We start from the raw sequence: 26,843 nt of genomic DNA on the forward strand, positions 1-26,843 counted from the left end.
GGGGAGGAGCAGAGCACCAGTTCCCCAATGGCAGATGGACTGCTTCTCTACAGGTGTGCCTGAAATGTAGGCTCAGACCTGTTCTTTATAAATCTGCCTTGCATTAATCATTGCTGGAGGTTCGTTTTGGATTTTCTCCTGCTGTCCAAGGCCCGACAAGCCTTCCTGCCACTCCGTTGTCTGACAGCTGAAAAAGGCAGGCAGTCAAGAAACCCAGGCCTCAGTGGCCAGGCAGGCTTGTCTTTAAAGGACCTGCTTTTGTAATTAAAGTCAGCCTTTCAGCAAAAGTAATTATGATGGCTACAGTTGACCAAGCTTCTTTGTATCAGGCACTGGACCTCAGTTACTGCTTTTAACCCTCAGGACATCCCAGCAGGGTATACTCTTCTTCATTTTTTGCAAATGAGGAAACAAGCTCAAAAAGAGGCTTCTTCAGCTACTGAGAAGGTCAAGGCAGTGCTGACCTGTCTGGCTTTGAACATTCTTTACAGACACAATGCTGCCTCATCACTGTTTCCTACAATCCCTTTGTTTACTTCTGTAACGTGGCCCAGACAGAGCCTGCTTTGGATCTGGGGAGAACAGCTTAGAACAGAAAGGTCTGAGATCCAGAACTACTTGTGCCACCTTGGAATCAGCACCCCAAAACAAAAATCTAGCTTTAAAGTTGTTCTCTCTCTCCCTCCCCATCCTGCCATGGGATGTCACCGACCTCTGTTACATGTTGAGTGATTGCAGGACAGCAAGTTCTGTTTTTACAAATAAGGCTGCATGTGGGAAGTGCAAAGCTTTTTCCTTCAAGGAACCATGTTTGGCCAGATCACCAGCCCAATTTGAAAAAGCCAGTTTTAGTCAAAATGCATATAAAGAATATAGTGGTGTTCGGGTGGTGGTCAAACACCATTTGTAATGACATTCATCCTTAGGGTCAGTTTAACTCAAGGTCAGACATTAGGGAGGACTCCATTCAGTTTGTGTTTGGACCCACGCCTGGAACTTCACCAGGTCCTAATCAGTTACACCAGTTTAACAGTTGAAACTTTTAGAAGCATGAGGTGATTGTTGTTGTTGACAATAGCGTTTTGGGGGAATTTTCTAAAGCGTACCCGCAGCATTTTTCTTGTGTACATGAAGAAACGCATCTGCTTTAGCCTTTCCTGCTTCAACCCGCACTCCACAGACAAACCCCGCATCTGGCTTAAGCGTGTTGTTTAATTCTTTCCAGAAAGAGGGAGGGAAGGTGGGAAGGGAGTTTTTTCCTTCTTTATACCTTTTTGGTAGTAGAGTTCATTGTCCTTTCTGTTCTGGGTGGGGTGAGTGCCTGAGTAACGTAAATACACCATGGAGAGGAAGCAGTTGGCATGCGGCCATGCAGCTGGATTATGCAGACACCCTTCGCAGCTTTTAGTGCAACACTTTATCCCCCTGCCTTGTTTTCAACAGTCACTTGCCTCAGTTAATGCTGGCTATTGGGGTTGCTGCCAGAGGAGATGAGGGGCTTCTTTTCCCCACCCTCAACACCAGGTCTTAATCAGTTACACCAGTTTAACAGTTGAACTGGTGTTAAACTGGTGTAACCATAGAGAAGCGCACCACAGAGAAATCTGTGCCCTCGGGAACGGGCATTGAAGGAATCAGGGCAGGAAAAGAGGGTGCTGCAGACCACAAGCAAAGGCCAAAGTTAACAGCCCCAGCAGTCTGGAAGCCAGGGACTGGGGTATTTGTTTGAATCTCTAATAAATGAATACTTTTTGGAAATAAGTTTATGGCACCAACATAAGTAATGCAAACTTCCCTTTTTCGTGTTTACTTAATCCCTTCAAAGGAAGGGAGAGAAGCACACAGCCGCAACAAAAAAAAAAGTAAAAGCATGTTTTAGCAAGAGGCGTGTAGAATTTCAGTTATTCACCTTGGCCATTTCCTGTTGGGATGAACCCACAGTACATTCACAGACGATTTGAGAAAGCTGTGTTTCATACTAGAGAATTACACATCCTGGGAACCCTTAGTTTTTCTAGAATAAATGGGGAATGTGGGGGGAGTATATTCCCAAATTGTGTGTATGTAACTAAACAAATATAAAATGTTCTTAATCTCTCTGATCTAAAGGAATATGCATGTTGAATCCTGAGGTGAATGGATTAATGATAGAAACCATGTGATTTTTTAAATTCAATTTTCCTATTAATGAAAAGGAAATCTTTAGCCCATCCCACTTAAGCTGTTGTGGCTCATAAGCAAATGAGTATTGAACACTATATTTTCTCAGGGATTTTCTTAGCTACAAATAATTTTTTAAAACCTGTTTCCAAATATTGTCTAGTTAACCCATTCATTCCACGACCTACTACATGAAAGACATCACTCGAGGTTCTAAGGATATAGCAGTAAATAAAAAGGGCAAAGTCCCTGCTCTCATGGAGTTTACGTTCTGGTTGGGAAAAGTGGGCAAACAGGGCAGATGTTGATTTAGTAGCATGTAGAGAGACAAAGCACCGTGAGAAGATTTAAGAGGGGTGGAGGGTGCTGCTTTATATAAAGTGAACGGAGAAATCTTCTCTAATGAAATAACCCTGGACAGAGACCCGACCGAATGAAGGAAATGAGCCTAGTTGGTGTGTGGAAAGAAGAGTGGGAAATGGGGTTTGAAGCGAAGGAAATAACGAGTGCAAAGGCCCTGAGGTAGGGTGCTTAATGTGGCGGACCATCAAGGACTATGGGACTGAAGTGGGTTGAGCAGGGAGGAGAGTAAGATATGCACTAGATTTTGACTCTTACTCAGAGTAATATAAGAAGCTTTTGGAGAGTTTGGATAGAATGTCTTAGTCTGACTTACCTTTTGACTTTCTTAGAAAGTTGGGCAGGTATGGGAAGTAAGGAGGCCAGTTAGGAGGCTGTTGCAATCGTCAGAGAAGTGTTCTGGATATATTTCAAAGGAAGAGCCAGTTGGGAATCACGAGTTCAGTCTTTTTTTTTTTTTTTAGAAGATGTTGGGGGTAGGAGTTTATTAATTAATTAATTAATATTTGCTGTGTTGGGTCTTCGTTTCCGTGCGAGGGCTTTCTCTAGTTGTGGCAAGCGGGGGCCACTCTTCATCGCGGTGCACGGGCCTCTCACTATCGCGACCTCTCTTGTTGCGGAGCACAGGCTCCAGACGCACAGGCTCAGTAGTTGTGGCTCACAGGCCTGGTTGCTCCGCAGCATGTGGGATCCTCCCAGACCAGGGATCGAACCTGTGTTCCCTGCATTAGCAGGCAGATTCTCAACCACTGCACCACCAGGGAAGCCCTGTGAGTTCAGTCTTAAACATGTTAACTGAGGTGCCTACTAGATGCCAAAGCAGAGAAATCACATAGGCAGTTGGTTTTACTGATCTGAAGCTTAGGGAAGAAGTCTGGGTATGGAAATGTGAATTGGGGCACTGTTAGCACATGGAAAATATTTAAGTGGAGTCGTTGGCCCTGGCTTAGATCATGGATCGTGTACGCACAGTTAAAGGAGGGGAGGCAGCAAATACTGGTACCAAGTAGTAGGTGTGCTAGTGGACGCCGGTGCAAGGTCTCTTCTGAGTGTGCCTATTTTCTCAGTGAAATTAAAGCATGCTCATCCATCATCTGAGAGGGAGGGGGCAGGAGGACATATGAAACAGTCTTCTTGGGGATGGATCAGGGAAATGTAGCAGGATGCTGGGTAGACCCACTTGAGTTTAGTGGTTAGGACTTCAAAAGTAGACCTACGAGCATAGTAGAGTGGGGTCTTTCCCTCTGGCCATGTGCAGCAGCCTTAGTGAGGGCATGGAGTTAAGTAGATGGTAGGATTTCACCAGGGTTTGGAGTTTCACTGAGCAACTTCAGTAAGGAAAGAGAAGGCAAACATGTTTAGGTTTTCTGCAAGAGTATCATGATAGACCGTGGAACTTAAGTTGGGTATAGAGAATCAAGTGAGAACCTGAGGGTGTGAACAGGGCCCAATAGATTGTTGGCCCTGGTGAGGTGAAGAATTATTGGAATCTAGAGAGTGTGAGCTGCACCGTAGGGAGGTGGTGGCCGGAGAGCAGGATGCTTAAGACTGACGAGGTCAAGAGAGTGACCTAGGCCTGGGTGGCTGAGACAAGGACATTGAAGGAGAAGAGTTCCAGAAACTGAGAGGTCAAAGAATTGGAAGGATCCTCTGGGTGAATGATGAAGCTACGAAGAATCGTGCCAGGGGTCATGGTGAAGAGATGGAGGGGACAGTGAGCTCACTTGCTAACCTCTTCAAGGAATGAGGAGAGGTGACCCAGAGGTCTGAGGAAGGGGGCACGGTCAGACTTGTGAGCTTCAGAGGAACTGGGGAGAGTGCCGATAGCCTGCAGTAGAGGTGGCTACCCTACCCCCCAATCAAGGCTGAGTGGGGGAAGGGTGCAGGAGAGAGAAGGCAGCCACACGAGTGGGCCACGTGACTCAGCCAGAGCACGTTTTCATTTAGGTTAAGAAAGTGAAAGGAACTTACAAGAGGTACCTGGAGTAGTCAAATTCATAGAGACCAGGAGTAAGGTGGGCAGTTAATGTTGAAGGATACAGCATTTCAGTTTGGGAAGATGGAAAAAGTTGATGTTCTGGTGATGGTTGCAGAACTGCGTGAATGTACTTGATGCCACGGAATGGTACACTTAAAATGGCTAAAATAAATGTTCCATTATGTGTATTTTACCACAGTAAAAACAAGTGTGAAAGGAAGGGTTTAGGAAGTAAAAGGGGATGTTGGCCCTTGAGTCCCAGGGGCACAGTGGGAGGGGAGCTGGGTCACAGTAGTGGGTGAGCTGCAGGGGGTGGTAGGGAACCTGGGTGGCTTTGCCTTTGGGGGGGGTGAGTGAGGTGAAAGATGTGGGGCCAGAGGGACAGTGTGAGTGGCGTTTGGCAGATCGCAGGTTGCCCGGCTAGGCTCTGAGCACTGGGCCTGGGGTGCGTAGAAAGAGAGGGTTCTATGTTACTCTGCATCTTTGTTTCCCGAGAATCTGGTACAGTGCCTGGCATGTAGAAGATGGGGATGTATGTCTGAAAGATTTAAAAAAGCAATGTTGTTCCAAGAAAACAGCAAGTGAGAATTTAATGGCTTTGCCGAAAATCCAAATAAGTTTCGGAAAAGTGATGAAGAATGAAAAGAAGCTAGAGTTGGTCTCTGGAGGAGAAAGAGGATTTTTGGCCAATGTGCAAAAGAACTTATTGCGAAATCAAAGTTTAGACTGGAAAAAATAAAATCATAAACACAAGGCTACACATGTGTAAAGGGTATTTGAACTGAAATATAAATGATCGCACGGTGAATTTGTGATTTAGGAGTGGACTGTCGTCTACTTAATGCTAAATCAGAAGATTATTAGCCTTATAAAATGTTAAGCCTTGGTCATTCATTATAAACCAAGTTATAAGGGTTGAAACCATAATGTCCTCTTTTTTTTTTTTTTTTTTTTTTTTTTTTTTTTTTTTTTTTTTTTTTTTTTTTTTTGCAGTATGCGGGCCTCTCACTGCCGTGGCCTCTCCCATTGCGGAGCAGGCTCCGGACGCGCAGGCTCAGCGGCCATGGCTCACGGGCCCAGCCGCTCCCCGGCATGTGGGATCCTCCCGGACCGGGGCACGAACCCGTGTCCCCTGCATCGGCAGGCGGATTCTCAACCACTGCGCCACCAGGGAAGCCCCATAATGTCCTCTTAAGTTAATAGATTCGTCTTTCCGAACTTATAGATACCAAACTGTAGATAGAAGTTCATCGTTTTATTATTAATACGTCCACCTAGAAACTGGAGAATGTTATGCTTGCATACATCCTCAAAGATCCACAAATATTTTGTAATGACTGGGCGTCTTTTTTTTTTTAAACGTACTTTGAGTTTAAGAGTGTGGGTTTTTCCCTGAACATTGATACAGGCTATCTTTTAAGGTTGCTGCCAGGCATAGATTTTCTTTTGATGAGTCCCCCAAATGCTGGCTGCGGTCCCCTTGCACTGTGAAACGTGTCCTCCAGCTCCAGACCATTGTCATGCCCCATTCTTCTTGTTGTTGTCGTTTTAGTGACAGCTATATTGTGCGCGTCAAGGCTGTGGTTATGACCAGAGATGACTCCAGCGGGGGATGGTTCCCACAGGAAGGAGGCGGGATCAGTCGCGTGGGGGTCTGTAAGGTCATGCACCCCGAAGGCAATGGACGAAGCGGCTTTCTCATCCATGGTGAACGACAGAAAGACAAACTGGTAATGGCAGACGTGCAACGCGTGGGTTAAATTAGCAACTGGCTGATTTCTTGACATTAAATCATAGCCCTTTTCCTGTAGGTATTTTTTTCCTTCTTTCTCTGACTTCAGACTCTTGCAAAAGCTTCCAAAGTTAGAACTCACGGGGCTGGCGCCAAATTGCAAAACCTCACCTTGGCTTTTCAGTGAAGTCACTTTTTACTACACACCGTATAACTCAGATGCTTAGAAGTCGTGCATTTGGCTGTCTTATTTGCGTCTTGATTAATTAAGCTGTCTTTCTGTCACTGTAACAAGATGTTCAGAACGAAAGTATGTTCTTTATTATGAATCACATCGTAGTGAGCTGTGAAGTCAGAGTTTTTTTAAACATTGGGTTTATTCATGGAGCATGCCATCGAGGTTTGGATGGTGAGAGATAGAATGCAAAGAGGAAGTGTCGTCTGACGTTACTTCTAAATAAATGTTTATCTCAAAAATACTGCAGCTTCTATTTCATAAGCTAATGAATAAAACATGTTTGGGAAAAGAAAGTAACAAAAAGCAGCGGCATTACACTCCTGTAATAATTCTACATGCTTAAAAATAGGCACTTTGGAGAGTAATTATCTCACAAAGATGGGGGCATTGATAGTTTATAACATAGTTTCATGGAGGAACTGGATGTCCAGTTCTATGTTATGAAGGAATCTATGATACGAAGGAAAATTGTCTATTTTTAATTGGTGGCCTTGAATCTGGGAGAACGTGCTCCTATCTGTGTTTGATCCTGGAATGTATACTCCAAAGCCAACCATTGATTCAAAATGCGCAGGATCATGCAGGATCTCAACAGAGAAAATAGAGACACCACAGGAATAAGTCAGTGGTACATTTGAGACCCTTGACAGCGGCATGTGTTGAGTTTTATGTGCTGAGTATACAAACTTAATCATCTTCTGCAACCACTTCTTAATGTTTATAAAGGTTACAAAATAAGGCAGAGCAATTTCTAAATGTTATATATGGATTAACAGAAATGGTATTTTCACACTTGATTCATTTCTGAAAATGAAATGAATGAAAATTTAAAGGGAGAATGTAGCTCATTTTAAGAAACATGGCCATTCAAGAAATTCCTTACGTAATAGTCAAATAATTAAAATATTCTTGTTGATACGATATTCACAATAAAGGCAATGTAACCACACTAACAAGAAATAGTAAAATAACTACCTTTTATCCAGCATTTACCTAAGGGCTGAGTACAATGCTAGCCCTTTAGTTAAGATGTATCATTGTATCCTTACAGAAGAAACTAAGATTCAGAAAGACTCCTTGTTCTGGATGACCCATCTTGGGGGCCGGCAACCAGTATTTGATACCCTGTCACTCTGACCCCAAACTGAGCCAAAGTCGCATGTGCATAACCATCTCTAGCCCTTTGCTTTGATATAGTTTTTTTCCCTTTGTGCGTATTTATATTTTTACCTAGCTGTAATCAGAGCTCGTAAACAGTTTTATATCTGTGTGTGTGGTGTGGTTTTGTTTTGTTTTGTTTTTTGGGGCCCCATGGCATGTGGGATCTTAGTTCCCCGACCAGGGATCGAACCCTTGCCCCCTGCAGTGGAGGCGCGGAGTCTTAACCACTGGACCACCAGGGAAGTCCCTAAAGTTTTATATCTCATAAGATATTCTCATAAGAAATTTTCCACGTTGCTGGTATCAGGTTGACGTTCCATTGTTTATTTGAGGATCTCCTTAGTGTCAAATGTTAAGATTCCTTCCCTTCCCACCACCCCCAGTATTATCTACCTGCATTTTCCACACTTATTATTTACTTGTAATAATTTGAGGGGGCAAATTTTTATGACTTTTGATACTTGTACAAAGAGCTGCTACCAGCATATATGAGAATTTTCTTTAACACACTGAGGGTCACATATTTTAAATCTTTACCAATTTGAGTAGAGTAACAGTGGTATCTTGTTGATTAATAACGAGATCAGATGTTTTTCTGTTTGTTAAACAGTCTTAACTGAATTATCTGTCAACGTCCTTTGCATATTTACCTTTTAGGGCCTGATTTTTCTCCTTGATATGTATGCCCTCTAAGTATAATAAAGATACTCATCTTCATCTACATATTTGCAGATATTTTTGTAATCTATTGCTTGCCTTTTTTATTTTAGTTGGGGTTCTTTTCCTACAAAAATTTTGCTAGAAAAATTTTTTTCACCTTTTCCCTTTTTTATTTTTATTGTTACTACTTTTGTGTTAGCAAATTATTGTACCTGAATGGTTACATCTGTTTCGCTCTATTTTTTCCTGGTATTTCTGTGGTTTGTCATAGAATATGTCAACCTGAAATAGCCTTTAGATTGACTAATTCAGCCCTTTCATTTTATAGGTACATTTATAAACTTGTATCGTACCACCGACTTGACCATAGTAATTGTGAGCTTCTACAATTTTGTTTGAGGCCCTTTATGTAAATAACGTCAGTTCAATTCCTGCAGCATTCTGAAGGAGGAGGATACTACTATTGATATTATCTACACTTTGTAATGGGGAAACCTCAATTCTCCAAGAAGTGATCCATTTCCTCAGTCTGGGGCACATAGTCATTAGCAGAGCCAGCACTGGGAACCATTTCATTGTGAAGCCAAAACCTGGTCCCTTCATACCAGCTCTGCATGGGAATAGGACAGTCCTGGCTGTGGACCAGCTTCTGTTGTGTGTTACTATTGCACAAGGATTGTGTGTCTCATCCCCTGCCCTGTCATGTTTCTCCATCACCCTCTCCCTCTTCCCCCTTACATTCTGTGACTCTACACTGCTGGACTTTTATATATTATATCCACTAGTAGTTAAATCACACACCCATACAACCCAGATGTGCTTCTGCATCTTTCCATCCCTCACTGTGCCTGTTTCACACTCTGGTAAATCCTGGACTCCTAACACACAACCCCACACACACTTTTGGCAATATGGTGACTCCTCCTTTGGCCTCCAAGCTTACGGAATGCAGCATTTCTACCCACTGGAGGGTATGAATCCTCCTGGAAGCTGTGCAAATGGGGTGGGGTTGTTGAAGGACACCTCTCTCCCTCAGTGGTGGAATGGCGAGGAGAGGGTGGAGATCATTTGGGGAATACAGAGAATGGATGGTATCAGAGTTCCCAGTATTCCAACGGGGACAACCAGCCTTTTCTGATAGAGACTGTTGTCAATAGTTTTGCCAATGTAGTGCAGTTCTAGAATTCAGCACACTGGTTTTTGTTGTCGTTACTTGACCTCTGTGTTGACGCCTGTGAACTTAACTTCCTTTGTTTCTACAGGAAAAGTCTGTGTTCCAAATATCTATTCACAAAGTCATTATTTGGGTAATTTTTTGTGAGCTGGAGACAATCAAGTTTTCCTGAGAAATTATATGTAAACTAAAAATTTCTGAGTTGAATCTTATTTTAGATGGATTAGAGGATTTTACTTCTGAAATGAATCCTGTGAGAAACTACCTTATGAAGGTGAATCACAAAATCGAAAAGGTTGATCATTCCAGTGCAGGTCTGTGAGCACTGCCACACACGTTTGGTGGGAGTTACAGCTGGCAAACTCTTTGGAAGGCAGTTTGGCAGGATATTAATTTAAAATGTGTATTCTTTTTTACTTGGCAGTTCCACATCTAAACCCTATCCTATGGAAATAGACTGCAGAGCTTTATGGATAGCTACAGTTATCGGAGAGTTTGGTCTCAGAATCCCTTTACACTCTAAAAATGTATTGAGGACCCCCAAACGCTTTTATCTTGTAGCTTACAGCTACTAATATTTACCATACTAGAAATTAAAACTGAAATTGTTAAAAAATCTTAATTAAACAGTAGTGTTAGCATAAATGGCATTCTTTACAGGCAAGAATAGGCATATAACTATTTTCCAGAAAAAAAAAATGATTAGAAGAATAGCATTGCTTTGCATTTTTGCAGATCTCTATTATCTGACTTAATAGAAAATAGCTGGATTCTAATGTCTACTCTTGCTTTCAATCTGCGGCCATATGTTTTGATTGAAGTATATGAAGAAAATCCAGCTTCACACAGATATGTAGTTGGAAAACATAGAAACATTTTAATAGCCTTTTCAGACCATCGTAGATATACTTCTTTGATGCTACACCAAAACTCGGCTTGTAGTAGCTTCTTAAATGTGGACTCTGAAACCATATCAATGACCTTTTTATACTCGATTACATTAAAATCCACTGGTTTATCTTTCTCTTTGCATGGATCTTTTACTCATTCCTGATTTTGTAACATCATGCATTGGTCATTTGGAAAATAATGGTTTACTGAGTTAAACAGATCTTCCAAATGTTGATATGTTTAATTCTACAATATCAAAAATCACATTTCTTGGGGCTTCCCTGGTGGCGCAGTGGTTGAGAGTCCGCCTGCCGATGCAGGAGACATGGGTTTGTGCCCTGGTCCGGGAAGATCCCACATGCCGCGGAGCGGCTGGGCCCGTGAGCCATGGCCGCTGAGCCTGTGCGTCCGGAGCCTGTGCCCCGCAACGGGAGGGGCCACAACAGTGAGAGGTCCGCATAACGCAAAAAAAAAAAAAAAAAAATCACATTTCTTAATATCACCACTGATCTCGTTAAAAAAGTCTTAAATATTGGGAAGCTGTCCAAAATTCTAATTTTCACTTGAAAGTTGAAATTTTATTATTGGCAACAAGTATCTCCTTGTTTTCCTTGAGGTGACAGGCTCGCTGTGTTCATCTTCAAGAAAATGTCTGCCAAGTACCCAAGTCTGAATAACCGTAGTTCACCTGTAGGCTGTTCTTTCAAGTAAACCTGGTGATCCACGAGGAAAGTAGTTAGTTCAACTCACAACTGCAGCAATTACACACGTTTTTCCTTGAGACAATCGTCATTCCTCCCCATGCAGTAGAAGTAAAAAGGCTGTGAGAGATACTCTTCCCTTTTCTAACGACGCTTTTGTGCAAAGCCAGAGTTTCTTCCCATACTTCAGCCAAAGCAATGTATTGCAGCAGATCAAATGCAGAAGCAGATATGAGAATCCAATTATGTGTACTTCCCATTTCATCACACGAGATGAAAGATGTGTATTCACAGGTCAAGATATAATAATTTTTAACTGCTTCATCAAGGACAATCCTACATAAGACTGGCCTCTTTTACTTTGACCATGTGACAGTGGTGAATCCGGTGACTTTGGTACTGTTTGGTGCCACTGCCTGGCCTTGATTCATGCCTCAGCACAGCAGTTTTACCCACCGTTCCTTTTGCACCATTAGAAGAACTGGCAACACAATGACAAAGCAAAAATGTCTTAATATATGAAAATAGTTTTGCCATCCCAGACCCCATGAAAGGACCTGGGGGTGCAGAAGGAAGGCTCCCAAGAGACCAAACTTTGAGAACATGTTCAAGGATGTTCATTCCAGCATTAGACAATGTAAAAGCGACCAATTAGAAATGACTTAAATGCCCATTAATGTGGAGAGTGGCTGAATAATTTTAATATATCCATACTGAGGAATATTATTTATGCAGCCACTAAACAGAATCCTTTCTACCTTCCAATATCTCCAAGACATGTTTTTGGGAAAAAGGCAAGTTGAAGACCAGTTTATAGGTTTGGCTACATTTAAACAGACTCACACACACAAACTTACATGCGTATGTAAAGAAGCCGCAGGAAGGGAACTGGAGTTGTGTCTACCATACCAACAGTGGGCAGTTCTGGAGAGGGAGAGGCGTTGAGGGTAGGGAGGGTGAGATGGGCAAGAATGGAACCTTTATGGACTCACCTAAATTACTTAAATCTTCTACAATATGGATTTCTTGTATCGATTTTTTTGAAAACTCCAACAAGAATATATAATCACCTTTTTTCTCCCCACGCATCTGATTTAAAAAGCTATTTTTAAAAGCCTTTCTCAACTTTTAAGTCAATGCCTAAACTTCACCTTAGAAGATTGATACCTATTATGCCAAAACTTCACTAGAGGGGTTATACCTGTTAGGAAGATGTAAGCATTTGAACATTTTCATTTTTGTCATTAAACTTAGATAGGTAATGATGTAATCTTGTTTAAGAGAACAAAGAAATGGTATCTGGCCTCTTCCCCTTCACATAATTTAGGTGGCTGAACTTTACTTTTCTAAGAACTTATTACACTTCTCTAGGAAGATGTACCCTTGGAATAATCATAAACTCAGAAAATGTCAACCAGAGACTAATTTTTTTCACCCAAAAAATATGGAGAAAACCAGAAGTCTTTGTTTTTACAAAAAAGTTTATTTTGAGACTTTGCATTGAGACTATTAAATTCTAAAATAGATAACATTTGTTAGTTAAAGCCTTGGTTATTTGGATTTCCCCAATTTGGAATGGGGCTGGGCTGACATTTAATCATTGTGCTATTCTTAGGGGAAAATAGCCATAGTAAGCAATTTAATCATAAATAGAACTGTGCAAGGGGACTGTTGTCTTCTTTCAATACAATGGAATAAAGTTAACTGCTTGGGACTGCTATTTGATATGCCAATTTGACTATTATTCTCATCTATTAAGTTAGGGAACATTTATTAGGCAATGCTTAATTTCTGTTTGCTTAGATGTATTCTTGAAAGTTGTACACATTTAAAGATATTCTAATTGGAATTTTTATTAATTTAGGCAGGCCTTTATTCTTTCACTTAGTTAAAAATTAATAAGATCTCATTTTGTTAAATGTAGAACTTTGCCAGAACAAGATCAAAGCTAGTAAAACTTAGCAAAATCATTTTGATATATATATAATGAAACCATAGAAATAAATATTGTCAATATTTTGGAGCTTTCTATGAATAAAGACTGGAGTTTACATTCACATGATTGCAATGCCTTTTTTATTCTATAATCTTAAACTCTAATATCTTTACCAGCAATAGCAGTCTACACACAGAGGGAGTTATTTTATAAAACATCTTGATCTTTTACAGTCTAGTTAGGGGAACAAAACTAATGCAAACGAAACTGTTAGAGAATAATATGAAACCAAGTACTAAATTGTGAAGGTGACAAAAACTGAAGTAAATAAAAGAGTAAAACATAATGCAATATACTGGGAAGTGTGTATGACCCTGTTAGGTTTCTTACTGTTTGGTGTTTTCAAAGCATGTTCATGTGTACATCATCGATAACGTTGGTGTTACTTCTGCTTTAGAGATAAAAAGGTCAAAGGTCTAAGACAATCTGCTCAAAGTAGTAGCTTAGTAAAAAGGCTGTTCTGAGAGGAGATTGCTAGAAATTTGGAGATTGTTGTAATAATCCAGATAAAAGGTTAGTAGAGACCTAGATCATGGTAGTAGCAATTGAAACACGGTTGATACAAAAGATGTTGAAGGAAAAATGAAATGGACTTGGTGAATAATAATACAGGGGATAGAGAAAGCTGAAGAGGCAAAAGAAAACCACGGAGATTTGAGCCAGGGAGAATGAACAGAGAGGGGTTGGCATTGCTAGATAAGGGGAAGTTACTAGGGGCAGAATTTTCAGAGCAAGTTAGTTATTTTCTCAGCTTGTTGAATTTGAGGTCACTGAGAGACACCCATTAGGACAGGAGAAGGAAGATTGAGACCCCTGATGTAGAAGCAGTCAACCTGGGACATAGCAAAGCCCCAAGACTGGACCTCAGCTTAGTGCCCCCTAGTCAGGGGCAGGAGGAAGGAAAATGGGCGAGATAAAGAGCATGGTTAAGGGGTACAGCAATACAGCAAGGACCACCAAGGGTGCCAGGTAGCAAGGAGTGGATGGTCAACAGAGGCAGACAAAGCCTTCCTTCAAGAAGCCTTCAAAGATCCGTGAAGGCAGAGGGGAGGGTTTTCGTTAGTTGCCACCAAGGACGATGGTTCCTAGTTAGATTTTTGTAACCAGACACAATCATGACGATTTAACAAGTAACCCGCCTGTGTGTTTCAATCCTTCAGGTGGTATTGGAATGCTATGTGAGAAAGGACTTGGTCTACACCAAAGCCAACCCAACCTTTCATCACTGGAAGGTCGACAATAGGAAGTTTGGACTTACTTTCCAAAGCCCTGCTGATGCTCGAGCCTTTGACAGGGGAGTGAGGAAAGCAATTGAAGACCTTATAGAAGGTATTGAATTTATTGCTACATTCTCAGTGGGACTATGGGAAGTTTCCACGTTCTTTTTAATCTGAATTGTCTGCCATCATATATTTGTGGATTATTTGCAGGAAGGTTAGGGGCCAGGTCAGTAGAGGCCAAAACTTTAGGAACATCCAAGGAGAAAAAAACTTCAAGTGACAGTGCAGGGGAAAAGGAGATGGGTTTCAGAGTAATGAGTGATTCCAATTGGTTTTTAGACTCTGCTCTGAAAAGACAAGTTCTAGACTTCCATATGAATGACTTTTTGATGTGTTTTACCTTTCCCTGACTATTGAAAAACAGCTTTGGTCAGATTTGGTCCAGAGGTGGAGAATAGATTCTAATGGGCCCAGAAATCTCCATGCCTTCCCACTGTTGTGTAAGGAGAGCCCAGGGGGTACGTCTGCCACTGAAAAGGCAAAGGATTCTGTGACTCCTTAGTCCATGGGTGAGCAGCTGGTAAACGCTGTGTTGCATTTAATCATGGCCTGGAAGGCTGTTGGGCAGTGAGTTCTCATGGGCTTTTCTAGAATCCACAGAGTCCAAACACACAAATTCTCCACTTTGACATATTCAGTTATCAAATCAAAGGGTTCAAGGTTCCGTAGCCAGGGCCCTGTGAATAAAGGAATATTAAGCAAGGCATGGTAAAGCCAAATTCAGAATTTGGGGAGATTAATCACAAAAGAATATATTTTGTATCTGAAATAAATATGTTCTGAAGTCATTTTCTTCATTGTGGATTTGGGGGAAGAGAGAAAAGCAAATCTCAAAAGAAAAATCTCTTAACATCAGCAGGGAGACAGTTCTGGCTGGAACACGCATCAGGGAACTGCAACCCCAGGGTGGCCAAAATGAGTAACAGCCAGTGTTCACATCATAGATCTGACACAAGTGGCAAATGTTTAAAATCTTGTTATTAAACATAGCTTTTAAATGTTTAGAAGAGAAAGTATCCTGTATTATTGGTAGAAGCAGTATGTCCATGTAATCACTGAAGCTACACACAAAATTTGATTCTCTTGTAATTTTTTTCTCTGTATACACTCTACCTAGCTCTGTTCTATCAAACTTGCCTTAAACGTTGATTGACTAGAGTAATTCAAATAGTAGAGAAAAATTCTCAGAGATCAATAGGAATTGCACACAGGGTATTGTGGGACTTGTTTTTCCTCCTGTGATCCCTTATTGGAAATGTAAATGTTTCTCATTCCTTTCTAAACAAGTCTTTTGATTTCAGTTTCATGTAATAGCAAAATATTTTCCAAATGTGCATTTTGTAAGACCTAACGAAGGAAAGGAGAAGATAGAGACTAAATTTCCCTTTTGGTATATCTATCTCTTATGCAAATTTAGGTATGTTTTTCCTTTTGGCCATTAACAGTGTCAGTTGATTTGATCCACACATTATGGAGTGGTATTAGGAAGGAAAAGGGGAAGTTATAGTGATTTGCTTACCAGAATGAAGAAAGCGTTGAACAAATCAACCAATTGAACCCTAAATGACCATTTTTTTCCCCTGATGGAATAAACTGGGTTTTCTGACATGAGCCTAAATGTTGGCCTGCAAAAACAAAGACAACTCATCAATACCCTAGTATTGCAAGAGAAAACCTCTTTGCCCAGGTATTGGCTTTGAAGGTGGCTCCCACAATCTGGGGTTTAGAGTACAGTGTCTGAATTTCAGCACAGGAAGCAACCATACTAGCTATTTAGTCAAATCCCCTCGTGAGTAAATGAAAAGCCCTGACCTCTAAATCCAGTTATGCAGTGAGATTGTGGCCTGTCCAACATGGAGTTCTCCATCCATTGCTTTTCCCACTACACAGTGGGGGCATGGGGGTCACTGGTGGAGGCCGGTCATGATGCATGGCCTCTGTGGTGCCTCTCTGTGTACTTGTTCTCCAGTGGCCAGTGAGGGAGTTTGAGGGATTGATTTGGGAACAACAGTAGGCAAAGTTCATTTAGGGAACATGCTGGCTAGAGTCAATTATGAAGGGTAAATTAAAAGCATTTAATTCCCAGGTAACATATTTCTGCTGGTGATTCACATGTGAAAGGAATAGGATGTGGTTTATTTAAATATACTTTTTTAAATGATTGGCTTTGACGTATCCTCTTTAGAAACACCTTTTTGTGGTTTTTGTGTCTTTTTAGGCTCAACAACATCATCTTCCACCATCCATAATGAGGCTGAGCTTGGTGATGATGACGTTTTTACAGTAAGTTCCCGTTGTCCTTTGCTTTCCAGATGAGTTGGTGAATAATCAGAGAGAGGTTCTGTTTAGGGGCATGAGAGACACTTGGCAATTTGGTATTTGCTGTTGCTGTTGGGATGCTGGCAGGGAGATCTCTGCCTTGTCATAATTTTGCTGCCCCGGGTTTTCCCTGCTCCCTCATGTTGCTGTGATGCTACAAGGCACATAGTATCAGCTCTCCTAGAGCTGTCCAGGGCGCTCTCCCAGTCTTCCTTCCCATTTAAAGTGACTAGCCATCTTGGTTTGCCAGGGACTGTCCTAGTTTTAGCACTGGAAGTCCCTAGTCCAGCAAAATACATACTTCAGTCCCAGGCAAACTGGGACAACTGGTCACCCTACTCTCAGAGTATTGCATTAACAACCAGCTCCCCCAACCTCCCTTGCTTGGTGGGTGCGGGGCAGGGGAGTAGCCTTCCTGATGAGTAATTTAACATCTGATAAGAGAGTCCTGAAGGCGGAATTGAGGTTAGGGCCAATTGTGCTAAGGCAGGAAATGGCTTGGATATTTTGACACAGCTTGAGTTAATGGGATGTAACTGGAGACAAAATGATTTCTCAGCTTGCCCCTTCACTACAATTCTGTGCTTTTAGAAGTTAATTAAACAAACAGTTCAGTGTGCACCTGCTGTGTGCTTGGTGCCGTCAGGAGCTGTAGGGCAGCATTTCAAACTCTCGGCCCTGACCCATAGGAAGAAATACATTTAAATTGTAACCTAGGACACACATCCATAGACATCCCGGACCAGATCGTATTTCATGCCCTGCGTTGTGATTTTTTTCCTCTTCCTTTTTATTTTCTTCTGCTTTTTATTATGAAGTTTTTCAAGCATACAGGAAAATGTAAAGAATAGTACAGTGAACACCTGCATACTCTACACCTAGAGTCAACAGTTGTAACCTTTTGCCCCATTTGCTTTATCTGTGCACGTGTGTGAACTTACACACGCACGCGCACACACATAATTTTTCTGCTGATCCAGTTGAAAGTAAGTCGCCTCTAAATACCTGAGCATGCATCGCGTAAAAATAAGGCGTTCTCCTATACAACACCATTACTGGACCTAAGAAAATTAATAGGAATTTCATAATATCATCTAATAGTTCCCCGATAATTCCTCAGTTGTCCCAAGAGTATCTTTTATAAGCTGTGTTTTTATTTAATATTTTAAATATTAGTTGCAACCCTTTAAACTTGATTCCCGACCCACTCATCCTGCAACTAGTAATTTGAAAAACACTACTTTGGGAAGACAGAGGTGTGTGAACCCAGCTCCAGCCCTCATGGAGGTAACCGGGTGGTCTGGACAGCGATGAGATGGGCCTGTGAGAAGCTTAGAAGCCAGCACAGACTGTAAAGTGCTCTGGCCCAAGGTCCTTTACAAGGAGGGTTGTGGGGGTCAGAGAAGATCCCTGGGAGCTGAGGCTGGACCAGACCTAGGTGGCATTGGAACAGGGTTTGGGGACGGGCTTCGAGGCGGGGAGCGAAGGTGGCAGCAGCGATGCATGTACTGAGTTGCCTGAGCATTGCAGACCCCGACCTGACATGAGTAGAGTGTGCTTGGGATGGGGGCAACGGGGGGGGATATGTCAGGAAATGAACTCAGTTGTGCCTTCTCAGAGCGGCTGGTGTAATGTGGCTCTGAGCAGGCTTCCTATAGCGCTCCAAGCAGATCCTCTCGACAGTTGGCATGTTGCTTACATCTGTTCCTTTGTCACGTTTTGAGAGACAAACAACAGCAGGCGGGTTAAAAGGTGGCTTCCTGTGCTCCAGAGCAAAACTGTCATTCGCAGCTGCTTCCCAGCTACCTGCCAGAAGTGATTTATGGAAGCAGGAGAGGGCAAGAGGGAACAGGCTGATGATGGAAGCCAGCATCCCTCCTGATTTTGTCCTTTAATCCACAGGGAATCAATGTGCTGCTCTAGGGTAAGACCGAATGCCTGGAAGGAAGTATAGAAACAGCCCCGCTGCTTCCAGACACTGGGAAACTCACTGCAGGAGGAGTGCAACTTAATTGCATTCCCTGTGGGCCCTGATGTATATGATCCTTGCCTTCATTCCACTTGTTTACAAACAGGGGCCTGTTAATAACAGTACCTCCCTTCCCCAAGACAAGCCCAGTCATTAAGCCATTGACTATTAGCAACATCCATGTAAGGATGGGAGTGTTGTCAGGGGCTAATGCACCAGGTTTCCTGTTTGTTCACGAGCTCCCTGTCGTGAGACATTTTGTCCTAAGAAATCAGGGAGATTTCTGAAAGCTGGAGCCATGGAAGAGAGCAGCTGCGTTAACTCCTGTGTAGCCTATAGCTTCCCAACGTTTGTTGCGTTCTAAAACTTATATTGGTAAGACAGATGTTTAGAACTTGGAACTCACTTATTATAGAAAGAGTATAAATGGTGATAGACCCTCTTACAACTTACGACGAGCCAGAATGAGAATTTTCTAAGAACACAGTGTATGTGGGAGAAAACCTTTAGAGACATAACTTGAGGAACCAGGAGTAGATCTCTTGTTTCTGGTGCTGGAACCAGGGGTTTCCCTCTGTTTCAGGGGATTCCTTGGGACCGGGAGGAAAATAGGACACTGGACAACATATGGATGCACATTCCACGTTGGGGGATGAAGTGGAGGAAGGGGCACCCCCATATCCACCGTGGAGGAATTGTTGGGCTTGGGTGCTCGCCAAGCATGGGCTGTCTCATACCTTCCTGACTCTCAGCCCCTACACCAGCCTGTCCCCCTGACTTCTCAGGATGGTAATTAGCATCCAGCTTAGCATGTGTGCACGCGTGTGCAGACACATACACACATACTCTGCCCATGCGTCTTGCCAGTCGCCAACACATTGCCTCTGCAGTCATCCCACGCCTCTCCTGCCACCAGCCTGGTGTGTGTCCACATCTTTCCTGATGGAGCCACCACCAGAGACTCCAGATTAGCCACTGCTCTGATTTTCTGAGTCTTGGGCTATTTATCCATCTATGTGTCTTAGTATTTCTCCCTGAACCAATTATGATTGTTCTCTCTTCTTTCAAATCCCATAGTACTCTTGTTTATTTCTCTCTTGCTACTTGAAAGGCTGCCGCTTTTTTTTTGGTTTTCGTATTTTATCTGCTGAATGAATGACTCTTCATCTAATTAGAAGCGGTCCTCATTATAGTCTCTGTGGTCAAGTGCTGTCGGTGCTTCAGCTGTCAACCTTATAAAGCTTTGCTGTATAGGTGCTCAACAAATGGGTGCTCTGAACCCCAATGCAGTATGTAACAATCATAGGGTTTCATATTTTACTCATTGGCTTTATTGCTATCCTGGGGGACCATCTAAAGGTGGGTGATTTTGAGGGATTCTCAGTAGCTTCACGTTGTATTTTTCTCACTGTGTTTTCCGACACATCTACAACTAGGAGACGAGCTCCAAGCATCATCACCCACTCTAAGCCTTTGGCTGTTCATGCTCTTTGTTGCCTTCCACCCCACGTGGTCTCCTCTGCTCCCTGGGAGACCTCAGATACCGTGACCCATCCAGGTGAACGCAAATACCTTGGTGGCCTGGGTGTGCCCGGCATTAAATATGGATGTGGGAGGGAATTCCAGTGCCTGAGCCATTTGGTACAGATTTGTAAGATGAGTAATGGAGAGGGCATAAAGCAACGACAACAAAGGCTAGTGTTCTGTGGCGGGCATTTGGGGGCCCTGCTGAGAGTCAGCTCATTCTCATCCGTGCCTCTGGCAGACAGCTTTTCATTTCTCTCCCCAGAGCCGGGGAGCCTTGAGAGGGACAGAATGGAAGGACCCTCGAGAGTCTGTCCCTCTGTTGTGCTTTTGTCTTGTGGGGGAGACACGTGCTCTGGCGTGTCTTGTGGAGGAGGCCCACGTGCACTTGAGAGATGGACAGTGTAGCTCCGCGGAGAGGCCGAGCTGCTTTGCTCCCCAGCCTAGGACTGACATTCTCCTGGTTCCCTACAGTTGAAGACTCTGGGCCCAGAGGGTTTGGGGCCCACAAGGAAGGGGGGTCATCAGGTATGGGGAGGCAGCGAGTAAAGGGACTATGTAGAACTAGAGACGCTCTAGGTTTTTATAGTCGTTTAATGAACAATTTTCCAAGTTCCTATTTTGTAGGATTGGATCCATTGAAACCTGGTGGTTTATTTACTGCTGCAGAGTTCTAAAATCATTTACAAATGTTATTAGCATCTTCGTAGCTAGACAAGGAGAATTTTAATACGATCTTGGGAGAATGCAGCTGCAGGGTACACGTACTTCCAGAGCAGGCTCGTCGAGAATCTGTGGTCAAGAGCTGTCGGTGCTTCAGCTGTCATTGTGCTGAGTGGCTGGATTCTGTCTCTAAAGCTGGGGGATTAGGGAAATATTTTCTTTATAGAAAGATACTTGGGGTGTATAAAATAGCTAAGTCTTCATCTTCCATAATAAGAAGGCCTTAAATAATATCCAAAGCTGCAAATCAGGAAAGAGTAGTATTAACAAGATGCTGTTAAAAAGATGGAGAGAGAAATACAAGGAGAAAGAGCCACAAGAATTGAAGGTTTATTTCTCTGGGGAGTGAGAAGCTGAGATGGGGAGGGGCGAGATCGCTACTTGAGATATTAAATGATATACACATATTGTTTTGTTTTTTTTTTAAGAAAGAAAAAAAACATGAGGGAGTTTTCTCAAAAAGGCTGGGAGGGGGGTGGTCAAGGGAGGAGGAGGAATCCAGCAATCCTGATTTCCCGCATCTGGAGGTTTAAAGAGATTGAAGAGACTCAACAGAGGTTGAGCTGTGTGGCTCTCGGTGCTCTTCTTCCGGCTGTTTTTTTCTGCCTAGTGTTAGGAAGCAGTGTGTCCACTGTGGAAATAATGGCACATTAAAGGTAGGAGACCTGACAAAAGAGTTAGCTGGAAATGTTTGGCTTGCAAGGAGGTGAGAATAGCTGTAGATGTGCCAACTCCTCAGAATTCTAGGTCTTGGAATTGGAAGGGATTTTTTCATGTCAGCTGAGCCAGCCTCCTTCCTTCTGGCAAACAAAGTAGGATTTGCCTCATTTTATAGACACAAGTCGTGAAGTCAGATGGACGACTTGCCTAAGATGACAGAGTCAGTTCATAGTGGAGGAGCAATGAACACCATCGCCTCGCTTATCCCGTTCACCACTGCCGTTTTGCTCCACATTGGTTGAATAATTATATTTATGGCATTACAGCTGCTCATTTTTTATTTGTCAACCTTATGCAAGAGTTATGCTTTAGGTTCTCCTGGACCCAAGTTGGAAAGGGGAGAAGAGATAAGAGGATAAATATGTAACCAGTGCCCCGTGTGGCCCATTCATGTGACAGACTTGGAGCCTGAGTGTGTGTTACAGCCTGGAAGTTCCCAGAATAGCAATAGGAAGGCCGGCCCTCTATGAGGTTTTTTTTCTTTTTTTCTTTTTTGTTTATTTGGCTTTGCTGGGGTCTTAGTTGCGGCACGCAGGATCTTTTAGTTGCGGCATGTGGGATCTTTAGTTGTGGCATGCGAACGCTTAGTTGCGACACGTGGGATCTAGTTCCCTGACCAGGGATTGAACCCGGGCCCCCTGCATTGGGAGTGCAGAGTCTTAGCCACTGGACCACTAGGGAAGTCCCTATAAGGTTTTGATTTACTTTCCCACCTCCAAAGTTTATTCTCCCACCTCAGTATTGCTTCTGGATTTGGGCAGCACTTCTCAATAGGGATTCCTAATGAACCCCTCACACTTTACAGCATCCATCCTATGTAACGCGTTAACTTCTCTCTTATGCACCTAGAATAGCACTAACTGTGTACCATCATTTGCAGAATCGAGAAGAGTCATTCATAGCATTTTGTGTGGGTCGGAATTCTCTCCTAGAACCCAGTTAAGAAAGGCTGGTTGAGATATATGTATATGTAGAGCTGATTCACTTTGTTATAAAGCAGAAACTAACACACCATTGTAAAGCAATTATACTCCAATGAAGATGTTAACCAGCCTTTCTTTTTTTGTTGTTGTTTATGTTGTGGTGTTTCATCATCCTTTAACTGTTTAGGTAGGCAGTCCTCCTTCACATAGGAAAAATGTCTTTTACAGCATTGTCAGATTTTAGCCATGTTTTTGCCCAGACTGGAAAACGTGGTCCTTCCTCGTGCCCTATGCTTGAACCCTTGATATCCTTTTCCTCACAAGCTGCCTTTGATTACTTTCTGGCTATTCAGAGCAGTTGGTCCTAATGACATCTCCAACCCCTCCCGTCCACTTCAGGTATTTTCTAAAGCGTGGCTAGAACATGTGGTTGAAACCAAAGTATGAAGCAGCAGTTGGTCTTGTCATAGGTGAGCTTTTGAGTCTTTGCAAGTTGTGGTTATTTTCATTCTTGATTAAGTAAAAAGAAAAATGAATTTGTAAAATTCTGTAAATATCAAGCTTTCACTTATAGAAGCAGAAGACTGCAGCATACCACAAAATTTTCCTTTTCTTGAAGAGTTTTTTCCACCTAATCCATCCCCAACACACATTAAAACTGAAGGCAAATCTACCAGTTTTGTAATAAATGGGGTTCGTTTACTGATTTTCTAAGAGAGGGGATTTTTTAAAAGGTAAAGTGGCATGTGACTCCTGTTTGTGCAGAGTTTGGAGGTTGGGGAGAGGCCAGGAGTCTAAACTTGGTTCTGCCATTAATTAGCTGTGATCATTGATCCTTTTGGACTCCAAACCTTCCCAGGGTGAAATATTTCCTTTGAGCTTCTGTTTGCTGGCCCAAGGGGAGGAGAAGGAAAGACACTGTGGTGTGGAGCTATCCCTGGCACTGTGCCTTGCACTTTCATGTACGTTACTGTATTTGTTTCTCACAACTGACCATGAGGTACTTATTGGCACTTCCATTTCTGCAGATAAAGTCCCCAAGGCTCAGAGAGGTGAAGCAACTTGTGCTCAGTTCCATACACTGTTCACCTAGAATGCAAACCCCAAATCTGCTTGCTGCCTTTCAGAGAACTTTAAGAAAAGGAAATATTTATTCAATAAGTTTCAGTAGATTTTGCATATGAAATATACCAGATTCTCATCATTGCCAAAGAGCCGCCTAAATAATGGACTTTTCAACTAGTACATTGGCTTAAAACCTCAACTGACGGGCTTCCCTGGTGGCGCAGTGGTTGAGAATCCGCCTGCCGAAGCAGGGGACACGGGTTCGTGCCCTGGTCCGGGAAGATCCCACATGCCGCGGAGCAACTAAGCCCGTGAGCCATGGCCGCTAGGCCTGCGCCTCTGGAGCCTGTGCTCCGCAACGGGAGAGGCCACAGCAGTGAGAGGCCCGCATACCACAAAAAAAAAAAAAAAAAAAAAAAAAAAAAAAAAAAAAAAAACCTCAACTGACTTCTTCAGTGGCATTATGGGGTTCTCTTGTGCCCACCTGATAGCGCCAGTCTCATTTTAGAAGATCAGTTGATCAGAAATGTTTCTGTTGTCTTTACCCTTGGAATTAAGGGATTGGGATAGAGTGGCGCAGGGAGAGAATAAGTAAGAGAGAAAATAGGTTAAAAATGTAAATTACCTCTACAGAGTTTGACTAGGGAAACTGATCTATGGCGGTTTGTTAAGAAAAGCAAAAATGTTTTGGGGGAAGGACAGCTATGCTTTGTGGATGGCACCGGGGAGCAGCGTCCCATTAATGCTGCTGGGCTGAGACCCAGCACTGCATGGGGTGGCATGGAAGTTCTCAGAAGACGGGTGGGAGCTGCTTTATCTTCTGAATGCCAGTAATTATCAGGCTCACATTGCACAGTAAGAGGAGGATCTTTTTATTCAACACGTAATACCTACAGTGGCTAAATGAAAGCAATTAAATGTCTGAGGTTCAAACAAAAGCTTTGAAATGCTCTCAATTTCAGGAAGGCCAAAGGCATTTTGGTAGTCCTTCAACTTGTGTCTTTCTTCACTTACACATGTATCATCTCATCTTTTTAAGCTGTGGATAGTAATATACTACTATTTCCATTTTATTAATTCATGCAGAGTACATGTTCAAGGTTACCTGAAACCTGCTTCCTGATCACAGCCCTGCCAGTGAAGCTAAGCTGTGGGTTTATCAGAGTCCTTTCCTTTCATGTCAAAATTTCACCTAATTTCAAAATTTAGAAACATAAAACTTTTTTCCTATAAATTTATTTATTTATCTATTTTTATTTTGGGCTGCGTTGGGTCTTCGTTGCTGTGTGCGGGCTTTCTCTAGTTGTGGCGAGCGGGGACTACTCTTCGTTGCAGTGTGCTGTCTTCTCTTTGCGGTGGCTTCTCTTGTTGCGGAGCACGGGCTCTAGAGTACGCAGGCTTCAGTAGTTGTGGCACGTGGGCTTAGCTGCTCCACGGCATGTAGGATCTTCCCGGACCAGGGCTCGAACCCGTGTCCCCTGAATTGGCAGATGGATTCTTAACCACTGCGCCACCAGGGAAGTCCCAAAACTTGTTTTTTTTTTTTTTTTTAAATGTGTGGGAATTTTGGTTTTGTTGTTGTTTTTCACCGTAGAAGAATGCCCACTTTATCTATCCTCCGGGTCCTTGACAGAATAATTTCTTAGATTCTAGGACAGAGTCATCTCCTTTCCCCCCACCAGCAGCCTCTTAGACCCACACTGCCTGCTAGCTGGAGCCGTAAAAGATTTCCTGCTCTGCTTGCCTCTTTGAAAGAGGACACCTGGAACCAATGTAGGCCCTGAGGACAGGTGAGCCAGTGTGACCTGTTGACAGAATGGGGGACAAGTTCCTGTTTACCAAAGGGAAAAGGATTAGTTAGCCATAGGCCTGTCGGTCTAACAGCTACTGAGGGGAAAGGCTTGCTTTGCCGAAGAGTTAGAAACAACAGCTCAACGCCAAACTACCAGAGCCGGCAGTCTCCTGACTTCCAGAACAGTTTACTGTCTTCTGAGAGGCAGAAGATGCCCAGACTTCCAAGAGATCAGTCTCATCTCCCAGCCCGAGGCTGAGAAGAATGCTATATACTTATATATTAAATGCATGTGTGTATACATGCTTTTTTAAAAAATAAAATGGAAGCCCCTGCAATAGGAAGAATATTGAATATTGCTTTGGTTGCATCAGTGGCTGAAATCTATTTTGGTGGTAGATTGCAGTAAAAATAATACAAATTGGGGTCATAACTACTAGCTAGCCATCTTTAAAAATTCAAAACATCGGGAATTCCCTGGCTGTCCAATGGTTAGGACTCTGCGCTGCCACTGCAGGGGGCCCAGGTTCGATCCCTGGTCAGGGAACTAAGATCCTGCAAGCCACAGGGTGCAGCAAAGAAAAAAAAAAAAATTCCGCAGCATCTACAAGACAGGGCAGAATTCTACTTTTATCAGTCTGAATTAATCCTGCAGCTTTTTTTCCTATATGGTGATGGCTTCTTATTTATTTTTTATTGAGGTATAGTTGGCATCCATCCTGTGGCTCTTGAATCAACTAAGCAATAGTCTTAGACTCCTCTGTAATGTTCTGAGGAGGAAGGCAGAACGATTACACATAAAACTTTTAGAACTCAAGCAGACCTTGCAGATCATCCAGGGCGACTCCCTGTTTTACACATGAGGACACTGAGGCCCACACAGGTTAAACAACTGGCCCAAGACATGTGGCCTAGCCTGGCCTGGAGTCGAGGTGTCCCAGTTCCCTCCGAGTACTGCTATTTTTGTTTAACGTTTCTGTATGATTCCTGGATGGCGCAGATTAGCTCCTTAAACAGTTTCTTCACTTTGTTTTCTATGCCTTATTCAAAACACATAGGCCTGTCACTCCAGAAATGGCTGCTCAGATCAGGCTTGGCTCTAGGAGCTGCATGTTCACATCAGCTCATGTGCTCCTGGGGATACAGAGAGGATCAAGCAGCTGTACTTGTTTGCTTGCCTCTCTGGAGGTGGCATCCATCCCATTTGTCTCCATCCCCAAGAGGGAGAAGAAAATTAATGGTTGGTTGCCAGCATTCCAGTGTTTTCCCTACCAGTGTGGACTTGATCAGGCTGGTCGTGTCTCTATTTTATTAAGGTTGGAGGGGCCCACTCTATATCATGTTAGTACCCTCTGACTCTTATTTCCACCTCCCTTCCCTTTCTTTTCTCAGCCTCCTGTGCTTCCTTATTAAACTCTTGTCTCAGGTTACTGCCTTTAGGACCAGGCCATGCAAAGCTTATTACTCAAAATACGCG

The 26,843-nt window shown here is 42.9% G+C and overlaps 1 protein-coding gene across 2 annotated transcripts in view; it reads left to right on the top strand.

The window, feature by feature from the left end:
• Positions 1-26,843, top strand: part of SPRED2 (sprouty related EVH1 domain containing 2) — a 124,247-nt gene that overhangs the window by 85,884 nt on the left and 11,520 nt on the right. For both annotated transcript variants that reach the window (XM_067007498.1, XM_067007499.1), the window contains 3 exons: positions 6,051-6,228; positions 14,212-14,380; positions 16,550-16,614. In XM_067007498.1, the coding sequence (XP_066863599.1) occupies positions 6,051-6,228; positions 14,212-14,380; positions 16,550-16,614 (412 nt within the window). The remainder of the gene's footprint in view (positions 1-6,050; positions 6,229-14,211; positions 14,381-16,549; positions 16,615-26,843) is intronic.

This window comes from Kogia breviceps, chromosome 11 (genome assembly GCF_026419965.1).
Source record: "Kogia breviceps isolate mKogBre1 chromosome 11, mKogBre1 haplotype 1, whole genome shotgun sequence".
In the NCBI taxonomy this organism is placed as follows: Eukaryota; Metazoa; Chordata; class Mammalia; order Artiodactyla; family Physeteridae; genus Kogia; species Kogia breviceps.